The sequence below is a fragment of the Ziziphus jujuba genome, chromosome 1, assembly GCF_031755915.1.
Source record: "Ziziphus jujuba cultivar Dongzao chromosome 1, ASM3175591v1".
In the NCBI taxonomy this organism is placed as follows: Eukaryota; Viridiplantae; Streptophyta; class Magnoliopsida; order Rosales; family Rhamnaceae; genus Ziziphus; species Ziziphus jujuba.
In genome coordinates this window covers 313,564-326,542 of record NC_083379.1, presented here as the reverse complement: position 1 = coordinate 326,542, position 12,979 = coordinate 313,564, and the positions used below count along the sequence as shown (strand labels likewise).

General features: G+C 34.8%; 3 protein-coding genes across 5 annotated transcripts; 1 reads left to right on the top strand and 2 right to left on the bottom strand.

Moving 5' to 3' along the window:
• The first annotated feature begins 974 nt into the window (after nucleotides 1–974).
• On the top strand, nucleotides 975–5,788 carry LOC107418861 (DNA-damage-repair/toleration protein DRT111, chloroplastic). Its single transcript, XM_016027583.4, has 3 exons — nucleotides 975–1,139; nucleotides 1,278–2,187; nucleotides 5,087–5,788. The coding sequence occupies exons 2-3, from the start codon at nucleotides 1,336–1,338 to the stop codon at nucleotides 5,381–5,383; spliced, it is 1,149 nt and encodes a 382-aa protein (XP_015883069.2). The 5' UTR covers nucleotides 975–1,139; nucleotides 1,278–1,335; the 3' UTR covers nucleotides 5,384–5,788.
• Nucleotides 5,789–6,143: 355 nt separating this feature from the next.
• On the bottom strand, nucleotides 6,144–7,628 carry LOC107418951 (BES1/BZR1 homolog protein 4). Its single transcript, XM_016027693.4, has 2 exons — nucleotides 6,742–7,628; nucleotides 6,144–6,628 (listed from the first exon to the last, which is right to left on the bottom strand). Exons 1-2 carry the CDS (start codon nucleotides 7,057–7,059, stop codon nucleotides 6,299–6,301), a joined length of 648 nt encoding a protein of 215 aa, XP_015883179.2. The 5' UTR covers nucleotides 7,060–7,628; the 3' UTR covers nucleotides 6,144–6,298.
• A 142-nt stretch (nucleotides 7,629–7,770) lies between these two features.
• On the bottom strand, nucleotides 7,771–10,574 carry LOC107417577 (kxDL motif-containing protein LO9-177). Of its 3 annotated transcripts, none has more exons than XM_025077928.3 (3): nucleotides 10,402–10,574; nucleotides 8,565–8,720; nucleotides 7,771–8,087 (listed from the first exon to the last, which is right to left on the bottom strand). In XM_025077928.3, exons 1-3 carry the CDS (start codon nucleotides 10,530–10,532, stop codon nucleotides 7,985–7,987), a joined length of 390 nt encoding a protein of 129 aa, XP_024933696.1. In that variant the 5' UTR covers nucleotides 10,533–10,574; the 3' UTR covers nucleotides 7,771–7,984. The 3 variants fall into 3 exon arrangements, with proteins under 3 accessions (XP_024933696.1, XP_015881702.1, XP_048333698.1); XM_016026216.4 differs by having other exon boundaries at nucleotides 8,565–8,717; nucleotides 10,402–10,564; XM_048477741.2 differs by lacking the exon at nucleotides 10,402–10,574 and adding an exon at nucleotides 10,215–10,331 and having other exon boundaries at nucleotides 8,565–8,717.
• Nucleotides 10,575–12,979: the final 2,405 nt, after the last annotated feature.

The window sequence follows — 12,979 nt, the reverse complement described above, 5'->3', positions numbered from 1 at the left end:
TAGGTCAAATCCCATTTATAATATGTTTGGGTTTTTGAATAGAAGGGAAAATGAGAGGAAAGATTCAATTTATTTGTTTTAATTATTAACACTCATGGAAAGGAAAAAATAAGGGAAGAAATTAGAGGATTCAATAATGCTTATTTTAATGATTTCAGTTTTTCACTAAAATTTGTAATAAAACATTTGAAAATTGGTTGATATATTTTATATGTGAGATATTTTTGTAAAAAAAATAACTTATATTATTTTTTTTATTAGACAACAATTATTATAAATATTCATTTTCTTTTCTTTCTCTGTATTGAACAATAATTATTAATAAACATTTTATTTTATTTTCTTTCACCATTAAACTTATCTTTTATTTTATTTTTATCCCTTCAATATTGTTTGATCCATTTACATTATTTTATTACTCTTAAAACGCACACTTTTGGAAATTTATTATTAATATTCTTTTAGTTTTTCATATTTATCAAAGCAAACCTAACCTGTTGGCGATGAAAAAGTTTTCTGTTTTTTTTTTTTTTTTACTTTTTTGAGAAAAATATTATTGTTTTATGATTAAACAAGCTTGCAAAATTATAAGGCCTAAATGAAATTTATTATTTATTTTTTATATTATCATTTTACTTTAATAACACTAGACAATTGAATCAATTTAACAATTAAAATACATAATGATAAATAGGAAAATATTCAAAACATTGGAGTTGAAGAATATTTTATATTTGCAAGTTATTAAATTCTCAATGCATTCCAGTGGAGTTACTTCGGATTTGTAGAATTCTTGGGCCATTTCCTTTTTTCCATGACATTGCATTTTTGGCCCCTTTTTAAAGTTTTATTTTCATTTCATTTGATGCCAATGCTACTATAGGAGGCAATTTTTTTATTAAAATATTACAAATTCATTTTTTAAAAAAATATTTTATCAGAGGAAAAAGACTAAAATTAAATTACAGGAGAAACAAAAAAAAGGTAAATAAATGGGGAAAAAAAAAAAAAAAAGGTATGGTTGCTGTCTAAGCCAAAAAAAGAACACAACGGGCGCTTCAACGAAGACGACGAGGAGGAAGCTGACACCGAGAGACTGAGAGACCGAAAGTCTGATCAACAGCAAATTGAAATTGCTGGTATGTTATTCCCCTATTGCTCTTTAAACTTCCCTAAACCCTACCCCAATTTGTTGTAATCAAAACCACAACTTATCTTTGTTTTGTATATGGCTTATAAACCCAACTTTAATTTACTTGCTCTATCACGTTTACCAGGTTCCCTTTCTAGGGTTTTCACAGCTGTGCAACTACACAGTGAGTTTTACAGGTCCAAATGCTTGGTGGGTTGTACGGAGACCTTCCTCCACCCACATCGGCCGATGAGGAGAAACCGAGCAACTCGACGGTGTGGTCGAGCAGCACTAAAATGGCGCCGCCGACCCTCCGCAAACCATCGTCGGTTTTTGCACCGCCACAAACGGTTCTCAAATCCCAAAGCAAGCCCAAATCTGTGAATTCGGTCCACCAGGCAAGATCCACAACATCGCCAGCGGTGGCGCCACTGCCGGCGGTGGTACCGGATGATGTGGCGCAACCGGCGCTTGTGGGTATTACGTCCACAGTGATGGAAGAGTATGACCCTGAAAGACCTAATGACTACGAGGAGTACAGGAGGGAGAGGAAGAGGAAAGCTATGGAGGCTGAAATGAGGAGGGAGCTCGAACGGAGGAGGCAAGAGGAGGAGGAGAAGGAGAGGGAGAGGGAGAGGGAGAGGGAGAGGAGGGAAAGAGACGAGAGAGAAAGGGATTACAGTGAATCCCGATTAAACATTTCAGGTGAGGAAGCGTGGAAAAGGCGTGCCGCCATGAGTGGGGCTGTGCCGAGGTCACCATCTCCGCCGAGTAATGGAGATGGATTCAGCATTGGAAAGTCAGAAACAGGCGGATTAGGCGTAGGTGCTGGTGGCCAAATGACAGCTGCCCAAAGAATGATGGCCAAGATGGGGTGGAAGGAGGGTCAAGGGCTTGGTAAGCAGGAGCAGGGGATTACTACTCCTCTGATGGCTAAGAAAACGGATCGCAGAGCTGGAGTGATTGTGAATGCCAGTGATACAAAGCCCGAGAAGAAGGTGAAGAGTGCCAACTTTAATGGGGTACCCACTCGGGTGTTGCTGCTTAGGAACATGGTAAGTAAGCCTGCTTCAAACTTTATATTATACTATGCTGCTGCTATATGCTCTAAAGGTGAGTTCATATGTTTGTTGGTTGGAAGTTTTACTCAATTGGCAACGTGAAAGCTAACATGTTGGTTATTAGAAAGGCTTAATGATTTTTTGGATTTTACTTAAAAAAAACTCTTCTTTATGTGTAGTGTTGTTGAAATGGTTCTTCCACAATTTTAAGTTGTCTTGCATGGACACCAATGCAGCTCAGTAATTTGAATTGCAAACTCCATGACATATTTGTTTTAGCTTTAACCATTATGCATAAGAAGCCCATTCAAGCCGCACCAAATTGAGTTTGCAGATGAAGAATAGGCTAAACTGCAGTTATCCAAAGCTAACTGAATTGTACTGGATTGTCTGGACTTCAATGAATGGTTTGAATTTGAATATGAGCGGCCTGTTTGTCATGTGACTTGAATTTTAGGTCACAACTTCAATGATTGTTTTTTTAATTATGACAAATTTAGTTTCTGAATTTTCATATTCTATCTTCTCCTTTTCTCTTTGTTGAATGCTAATATCAAGTTTGATGCTATTTAATGCTCGTGGTTGTTAAGCAATTAATGTAGTGCATAGACGGTTTATTTAGGGTGTCTCAGTGTAAATTTATATTTTGATATCTTTGCAAATGCTTTACCCAGCTGAGGTCGCTGGTGGTGCGGTTCAAAACTAGACTTTGTGGGAATATTCGGGCTAAGCTGTTGTTTTATCAATTCTATAGTGGGGTCTGCTTGTAAGGCATTTTTAGAGTAATCTTCAATGCTTCTAATGTTGGCTTTTTGTTGAATGGTTGTGTGGAAAACATCTGAAACAGTTTTTCTTTTGTCTTTTTATCATTATTTCTTGTTTTCTGTGGTTAGTCCTTTCTGTCAAGTTTGGCTTTTTATTCTGTGTTAGCTTTGGAACTATTATACTTTGAGAATGCCAGGCCCAAGGCTATAAGTTGTGGAAAGCCTGTTCTTTTGGGTTTTGAAGCTATAAGATAGTTTTAAAGTAGAGAGATGTATATGTTAATGCATGTGTTATTTATTTATTTATTATTATTATTATTATTTTTATTTATTTATATATATATATTTTTTGTGTGTGTGGATATACTTAGTTTTTGGATATTATTTTATGTTGTTGTCTTTCACTTGTGTTTCAGGTATTTGAAGCTCTATATTTGCATATCTTTTCTCATATTTATACCATCTTTAGTAGTGATCTATAGGTTTGGTTTTTGAGTTAAGGTTAATTGTTTACATTTACTTGAAGAAGTTGGGTGTTATATGTTACATATCTATGATGAAATGGATGAGCTTTAGACGTTTGGGGCTTCTTTGAATTTGCTGGAATGACCTGCAAGCAAAAATCTTTACTGGTCCTATCTATCATTCAGCTAATAGTATTATATTTTTTATACATAGCAGAATATGTCCTTAACAATTTTGGTTTAATCAGCAAAGCATAAAGTCTTACATAGGAGAAGAAATTTTTATATTTAGACATGCATCTTTTCAGAGAAGAATGAAGTTTGAGAGCAAATATCACTAATCATATACTTGACGTAATCTTGAAAGCATGAACTCTTGGTTGTGGAAGAAGCATAGTAGCTTCAGGAAGCATTTTTCCCATTGAGTTTTGACTGGTCAAGATGAGTAACAAGATGTTAAGAAATGATAGTGGCATGTGGATTAACAATAAAATATAATTTAAACGTTTAGAAGCCAGCCTGACCTACTCCAACAAATTTACAGCGAGCTATCACCACGTAAATTAGCCCTTAGCCCAGTTTGTCTCCTTTTAAATTATCCTTGATGCTTGTTCAAAAGCTTTGAGCTTGAGGAAAATTTACATCTAAATACGTGACATGTTATTGTTAACTGGGAGCTAAAAAACCCAAGTTTTTGCAGCAGATGAGTCTGGAGATTCCACTTCATGCACATCAACAAGTACCAGTATCTGTGTGCATGTTGAGTTGATACTAGTTCACCAATAGTTGTGCTTCCCAACATGCAAACAGAATTTAAAGAGAATGAATAGTTCTCTGTAACCTAAAATAAACAAGGAGCGTGGAATTTGATGTTTTGGGTCCCTTAGAGACAACTAAGTGCTCTTAAAAGTTCTCATATTGACAGTTCTTTTACATTTATATAATTGCTGCTTTTGTCCCGTCCACTTACCATAGAGGATCTCAATGCATAACGTTATTCCAATTGGTATGTTTCTTAGGACTTGATTATTCTACTGGGAATTTATTCTTTTGAGCATATTGGCGTGCTCTTTTATCTTTTAATACTAATTAGTTGTAAGTGTAACACGGAAAAAGCTTTTGGCTTGCTTTAAAGCTTTCTCAGTTGTAGAATAAAACATAAATTGTAGAATATGTACTGGTTTTTAGTATGCTTTACTGGCTGTTCTATGTCTAGTAATTTCCAGAAGGTTGTATTCTTGTATGATGTGTCAAAGCATTTGTTTGCTCTGTACTACCTTTAATGGCTGGGCTGTTTTTCCTATAAAAAATGGCTTGATGTCTTATAAAACCTGGTGCATCGCAGATGTTTGTTGCCACTTACAAAATTTACTATTACTGCATTGCAGCTAATAGTAGAGTTATACTGTTGTTCGATAATGATAGGATATTTCAGGCAATCCCTTTAACAGATCAAGGGTCCATTTCTTATCCATACAATCTTAGTATGACTCGGTGGTTATCTTAAAGATCATCTCGGAACTCACAAATTTTTGTTAAATGACTTTTTTATGTGATATTGCTTGCCTATGCAGTCATTCATTGTAACCTGTATTGCATTTTTACTTCTGCTGCATCACATGTTTATTTAGATGCAAACCTCTAACTTTGTGCTTTCTTATGAAGGTGGGCCCTGGTGAGGTAGATGATGAGTTGGAGGATGAGGTAGGCTCAGAGTGTGCAAAATATGGAACGGTGACTCGGGTTCTCATATTTGAGATAACTGAGCCAAATTTTCCAGTTGATGAAGCCGTAAGAATATTTGTGCAGTTTGAGAGGTCTGAAGAAACAACAAAAGCGCTTATTGACCTTGATGGTCGATACTTTGGGGGTAGAGTGGTCCGTGCCTCATTCTATGATGAGGAAAGATTTGGCAAGAATGAATTGGCTCCAATGCCCGGAGAAATCCCAGGATTCACTTGATTGATTGAAGATGTTTCAAACAGAGCATTAAATATTGTCAATTTTGAAAGTTATGATGGATCAGGATTCATATGGTCAGTAGCAAATGTTGGAAGTAGCATTTAGTTGAACTTTGGTTTAGGCAATAGGGTCAAACTGATGTGTGATGGTGTTGGGAGCACAAGGAATTGGTAGTTTACCATTTGAAACAGCTTGAAGCATTTTCGCTACTTTGGTGATCAATTTGTATTTTTACCCCGCCGCACATCTTTATATTCATTTATGGGTTCGATTATGTTATTTGAAAACTGTTACCATGTAAAAAGATAGGTAATGATGCTCAAGTGTCCTGCCATGGCTCATGTTCTGTGAAAACACAATTTTGGTTGTTATCCAAGTACCAATGAATCATTGGTGTTTTACAGATATGCTGTCCTCCTTAGTTTAGAATTTTGGAAAGTTGCAATACCATTTGCGAGAGAGAAAGGAGCTGTTAGACTCTTCACAATTCGAACATTATATAATTGGGAGAAGTTGGTGAGGTTTCCTGATGAACATTCGATATTTAAAAACTGGCCACATTCTTCGTTTTCAATAAAGGTGTAACAGTATGAGAATATGCAAGCAAGTATAATTGTTTTCTTATGAGGCTCCACCTATTTGTTTTTAGATATGTAAAATTCCAAATTAACAAGACAAAAACTAGAACTATACCAAGATTGTTCTGTAAAAATTTGGGCTTTCCGCTTTCATATATTACTATTTATTATTATGCACACACACTAGGAAAATTATTCTGAATATTATTCTGCATAAAAATTTGGGCTTCCCGCTTTCGTATATAAATATGATTCTGAACATGAAACATATACAAATTTTCTAATCCCGTGGCATTGGCGAAGCAACGGGTGTGTTGTGGTTGGAGACCCTTGCCTCCTATAAATGCTGCTGCTGAGGCGCTGGTGCAGATATCGCGGACTGGTTTCTGAGTAGACTATCGAATCCTCCTCCATGCGTATAATGAGACCATGGCCTGGGGGCATTGGCATACTGGTGGGATGACGAACTTCTGCTGGAGGCATGGAGGGAAGGAAGCCCCCGCAAGCTGGTCGCGGTGACGCTGTGACCTTCGACGGTGAAACCTTCCGGCGAAGCTGTCCTCGAACACTCTCCACCACCAGCGCCGCCACCTATGACGACGCTGCTTGTTGGTGTCGGGCTGGCGCTCGCCGTTGCTGTTCCGCATACCGGACAGCATTTCATAAACTTCCATACACAAAACACAAACAAACAAAAGTCAAATTATTAATTAGTTTGTTTGGTTGGGACTCGGGACATGATAAAAAATGGAAAGAATGAGAGAGAGAAAGAGTAGGTACGTTGGAGATGGAGCGATAGGTGGTGCCGTCGGGGAGGACGATCCAGCCGGCCTCCATGGCGAGGTAACGGAGGACCTCGTTGATGTCGGCGCGTGGGGAGAGTGGGTAACCACCGTGCTTGCGCAGGCCATGGAAGATGTTGGTGGTGATGGCCCTTCTCTGCCTCTCTCTCATCTTGGTCTTCTCCTTGTCACTCTGGCTCCTGCCTCCCGCCATTCCCAACAACAACAACAGCAACCACCCACTATGTTCACTTCCATCATAGTTAATACGGTATATATCCTGATCAGAAAAGTAAAAGATTGGGGTGGAATGCATATCCGACGGCCAAGACAAGAGAGCTGGATTGGGTGTGGATTTGTGTTAGATGGGACGTACGGTGGTGATGGACTTATGGGGATGCAATGTATGGTAGAGATGGATGCAGAGGATTAGTCTAGTGTACATGCTGCGTGCATGGCATCATTGGCATGGGAATAATATGGAATTTGCATGAGTGAGTGAGAGAGAGAAGAGAGGGGGTTTGGTTTGAGTGACTCGCAGGATGCGAGGCATGCCGCATGAGGAAGAGGAAGGGTGGTGGCTAGCGCAGAGAGAGGAGAGAGGAGAGAAGAGAGGTACATATATACATATGATCAGCCAACTCAATAACACAACAATATTTTTTACATTTTGCTTGCTACATACATGCAAACAATATTTTTTTTACATTTCTTCTTTTTTAATTTTATTATATGTACAAGCAAAGTTTAAACTGTCCAACCCAATTAAATTGCCTCAAATCATAATTTAAAATAGATTTAGATACCAAAAATCAAAACAATATTTTTTACATTTTGCTTGTAGATATTGTCCATTTTAATTCTTCTTCAATAAATCTCTAGCTATATCAAAATTATATATATATATATATATATATACACATTTAAAAAAAATCACAAGCGCCATAAGTCAGCAGTTTGGCTGGATCTACCCATTACTATACCGCAAGGTGCATCCCCTTATGAACTGAAGTCTAGAGAAGAGAGGTAAAAAAAGAAACCAACTCAATACGATTTATATTCATACAAACAAACAAACATATCATGAGCAACTACCATTATTAGTTTACCTTTAAGATAAGGTAAGAAAATATATTTACACATAAATATGACACAAAAAAGAATCCCAGGGATTATATATAAGTTTTTTCCCCCATAAATATAATCCATCCCATCTGCACCATCAACATATTCCCAAAGATTTACCGAGGCATTTCTAGATCTGGCCTTCGGTCAACTACTTCTCTTTTTGAGTCATCTGGAAATGCATCTGGATAAGTGGCCAAAATTCTCGACTTCATGACTCTGTTACACAGAGAAAGAGGGAACAAATTACCAATATGAAAAAGGTTCACAGCTTTGTTCCTAAAACAAACAGAGGCTTATCTTCTCCTTTCCGCACATCTTGTGATATGAGATGACCTACTTAAATTTTTCCAAGTGGACTATACCAAGAAAAACTAATAAACTTCAACTATCTGTATGTGAAACATATAAAGGTAACTATTTTACATATTCACAAAGTGATGCCATTATTATGTACCCTCTAACCGTACTATATATAAAATGTAAACTTGCCAAAGCACTCTTAAATTGCCACTGGAATGGCATGGCATATTGAAGGATAATGTAGTTGGAAAGCAAGCAGGCTAAATTTCTAATAGCATCGAGTGGTTTACTTGAAACAGCAAGTGAAAGACTACACCCTGGAAACTGGTCTATTTATTAAGAATGGACCTATTAACTCTAAATTATCCACCTAAAAATAAGCACCAACCATACCTTAACTTCTGGAATATGTAGTCAAGGTCTGATTTCATTGACTTTAAAACTCTTGTGTTTCTAGAAAAATCTCCAGAAACCTCCGCATAACAGTGCTCTGAATACTCATTAAAATGTGACAGTACCGCATTGCTATCTTGCAACCTTCCCAATCTGCTAGTAAAAGAAAAGATAACAAATTTGTCACCAAATGCCAGGCACCATACCAAGTAAACAACAGGCAGACTAAAAAATCATGCAATGGAGAACATACAAGAACCTTAAAATCCATTGACTACAAGCTGCCAGCACAAGTCTGAAAAAAACCACCCTATTTATGCTATTTCAGCCACTAAGGAAATTCCATTTTATATTCACGAATCTCATAACTCTTTAAATAACAATTATAGAAATGTAAAATGGCTTGAAGATTTTCAACTTCAACGATAAAGCATAAGCTTCTAAATATTTAACCCATAAGCGTGTGTTCAACCACAATCCTAAATCTAGCTTCCAGGATAAGGATATGCGGAATCATACAATGTTCAATAATGTTAAAAAAAAAAAAAAAAAAAAAAAAAAATCCTGTGAACCGATCCTTCTCTCATGAACAATAATGGTTCATTGTTATCCTCTGTTCCTTTCTTATGGTCCAAGTTAAATAATTAAGAACTCAAAGGGTGAAGGTTTATACTTGAACCAGCACAGAGACATTCCAACAATTATTAATTACAGCCAATAATTTACCTTATAGGCATTGCCTCCTGTTGAACTGTAACACAATCCAGCAGGAGACATGCCATTATTGTTCAAGTAGATCATCAACCATTGACACAGAATATAAACTCAAATAATTGACCTAACCAGCAACTACATTAAGCCAAGTTTTTCAACAATATATTGTGAAATAGCATTTATACATCATAATTGTCTAACATTACAAATGTTCCATTTATAAGGGTACTGAAATACAACTAGGGTGTCAAATCCATTCAAATACCTTCCAATATCTTGAAAGTTTAAATGTTTGGTTACTACAGCATATTCAACTTAAGATTTTGAAGTAAACAATTATCTTTTACTATATGCTTTTGCCTTGTAGAATTTTGTCTCGAAATATCTCCCCCCCTGCACAACCTAATTCGTCCTCGTTTGATACACAAATTTCCTCAATTCATTTTTGCTCTGCTGGAAAATTCTATTTTAAGAGGCACGAGGAGGAATGGATGGCATGTGCAAATATATCATAAAGGAAAAGCTTCCAAACCGTATTATAGGAAACCACCCCAAAATTCCCATGTTTGCAACTCCTTTCCTACCATGACGCATTCTTTAATAACATCTTTCATCCTATTTTACCAAAACCCATTCATATTCATCTGCATTCCTCACATCTTTCCCTGTAGCTTTTACAGTATAAGTTTCTGAACATTGGGCTCCTCGTAATTTTATTTCATTTAACCTTCATCTTGATAATAATAATAATAATAATAATTTACACTCAAACATAAGAGTTATTGCTACAATTCCTTCCCATGAAATATCCATACCCAAAATAAAAGAGAAGACAAAAACATCAAATAAATAAACATAAATGTTAAAGCTGCATAATTCAGTACAGGATAGCACACACACCACTATAAATTAATAAATAAATAATAGCATACACACCGTAGCGAACTCGAAAGTAAGCATTCATTCAAACAGGATACAATCATAATCTCAATAACTTAATGCAAAGAAATGGAATATCAACAAAGTTCACATGTATTGAGGGATAAATGGAGCTCAGTCTCGATTCGGTAATTTCCCAAACATGGGTCCGATTGTACAAGCGAGAGAGAGAGAGAGAGAGTACATGAGGTGCTGCATTTGTTTCAGGGAATCCAATTCTTGAGCGTCGATTAGGGTTTTGAACTGACACGATACCTCCTCGGATGCCGCCATTACCGGCTCTTTCTTCTTCTGCTCCATCTCATACTTTCTCATCGCAATCCGACAGCGAGAGGAACACTAAGCAACTTGGGCCGAGTTTGGGATAGGTTGGGCTGTAGTTGGGCTTTATGTAGGATCCATACTACTATTATTATTATTTTATTTAAGGATCCGTACTATTATTGATAATTAATAAAAGTATAATTTGTGTGTGCGCTGTAAGAATGAGATCATATATTTATTAAATATTGATACAGCATAAATTAAATAAGCTCTTTTCTTATTTTCAAGTTTTTCATATAAAATCAGACTTACTGACGATCTCATATTCTATTTTTTTATTAATTGTATTTTAAATATATGTTTGTGTATAAAGAATAAAAAAATTATAAAATGCCACACTTTGCCAAAAAATAATATTTCAATTTGTTATTTTTAAGATATGTTTATTCTTATAATGTTAGTTTGAGGAAAAATTACATTAAATTTCCATATATTTTTTACTTTACTATTTTACATTGAAGTTCTTTTGTTCATTTATAAAATTAAATATAGTTGAACACCAAATTTTAAAGTTTAACTTAATGGAATACGAAGTTAAACAAAATAAGACCCCTCTAAAATGAAACCATATATAAAAACAGTATGTGTAGTTATCCCAACATAGATAAGAATCTATGAATATTTGAAAAGTTAGATTAAAATCCTCTATGGCCACCGCAGATAGATAATCCTTGGCGTTGTTATAATGGCGCCATTATATTCTGCAAAAATGGAAGTTCACCATCTTAGTGTTTTGTTGTCTCTTCTAAACAAACAACCTCCAAAAGCCAAAAATGAAATAACGCCTCCCCTTTTATTAATGTCTATACATTGGATTTGATACGGTCTGTTAATTAATTATTAATGTAATGTATATTTTACCTCTAAACCATTTGCAGCCATAGAGTAAGGATAACTAATTAAAAAAAAAAAAATTTTTATAACTATACTTTTATGAAGCTGTAACCTCCTTATAGTATCATAAAATTAGTATGATTCCAAGATTATGATTATGGAATGCAATTTAAGGGGAAAAATGCAAGGTTACGAGTTCGAGTTTTGACACACTCTATTTGAGTTTTAGTGTGGATTCTACGTACTGCGTACTGTGGAAAAGGGCAATAGGGACACCCGTGCCGTGATGGGTTGGCTGATGTGGGGACTTCTATTCAGGTTATCTAACCCCACCTACTAATGGTCTACAGTTCCTTTTCGTCTGGGCCAAAGACAATCATCAGGAGGCCCATTTTATTATTCGCCAAAAAAAAAAAAAAAAAAACCAAACACATCTTATATTCCATGATACTATTAATATATATATATATATATATATATATATATATATTTCATTGCAAACAAAGAAAAAGGACATAACGGAGTTAATTTAAATTTTAGTTAGAAATGATAATCAGGTTCGATTTATCTAAATTCAAGTAAATCTAATTCAATCCAAATCCAATTAATCTTTTTATTTGCTGGGTCTGACATGCCATATTATCCATCTTGATTCAATGCAATTTAGTTTTAAATATAACAAAATAAATCTCAAAAAAGAGCATTTTTTGCATATACATCCAAGAACGAGTATTACCCAAACTCAAACTGAATCAAGTATAATATTGCTAAATCGGACCTGGTTCAGAACCCTAATATTATTAAGGTTACCCATAGACAACCTGATTGGGTTGGATCTCCCACAAACTCAACCCAATTCGATCAGAACACCGTTCCTAATTTTAGTTATCCATAATTAATGATACCTTTTGTATTGAAAATAACTATAGGCTAAAATATATATTTTATAAAATTAACTATTTCTATATTTGATATGTTTTCAATTTTAAAAATAAATATTTCATATATACAACGTGTCTATTTTTAATTTTAAAATTTGAAAAATTACATTTTATTTAACATTAACGTGTCTCTATTTTTGTTCCTTTTAAAAGAATATTATTTTCTTAATAAAAGATTGTTTTTCAATTTTTGTTAAGTCACACTATTTAAAGATTTGTGGAAAATAAACAGTTATCTTTAGGGTCCGTTTGGGAAGTGTCAAGGTTAAGAGAGAAAATGATTATCGAGATTTAGTTTTCTGATAAGTAATTTTTTTTTTTTGGTTTGTTTGGTAAGTAATAAGAAAGTTGGGATTTATAAGTAATTAAATTTATGATTGTATAATAAATTATGGGTAAATATGTATTTTAAAAAATTTTCAAAACTAATTTTTCTGCGATTCTCAAAATGACACCTATATATGTGGGAATAACTTTTCCACATATTTTTTTACATTGATGGGAATCTAATTCCCTGAATCCATATTTTTTCATCTTACAATAAACATCCAAACAAAAAAAAAATATAACTTTTCTAAGAAAATTAGAATATCTTTGACGAGAATGTCGATTGCTTATGAAAATAAATATCTCAAATAAGCAATATAGATAATGTTTTTAAAA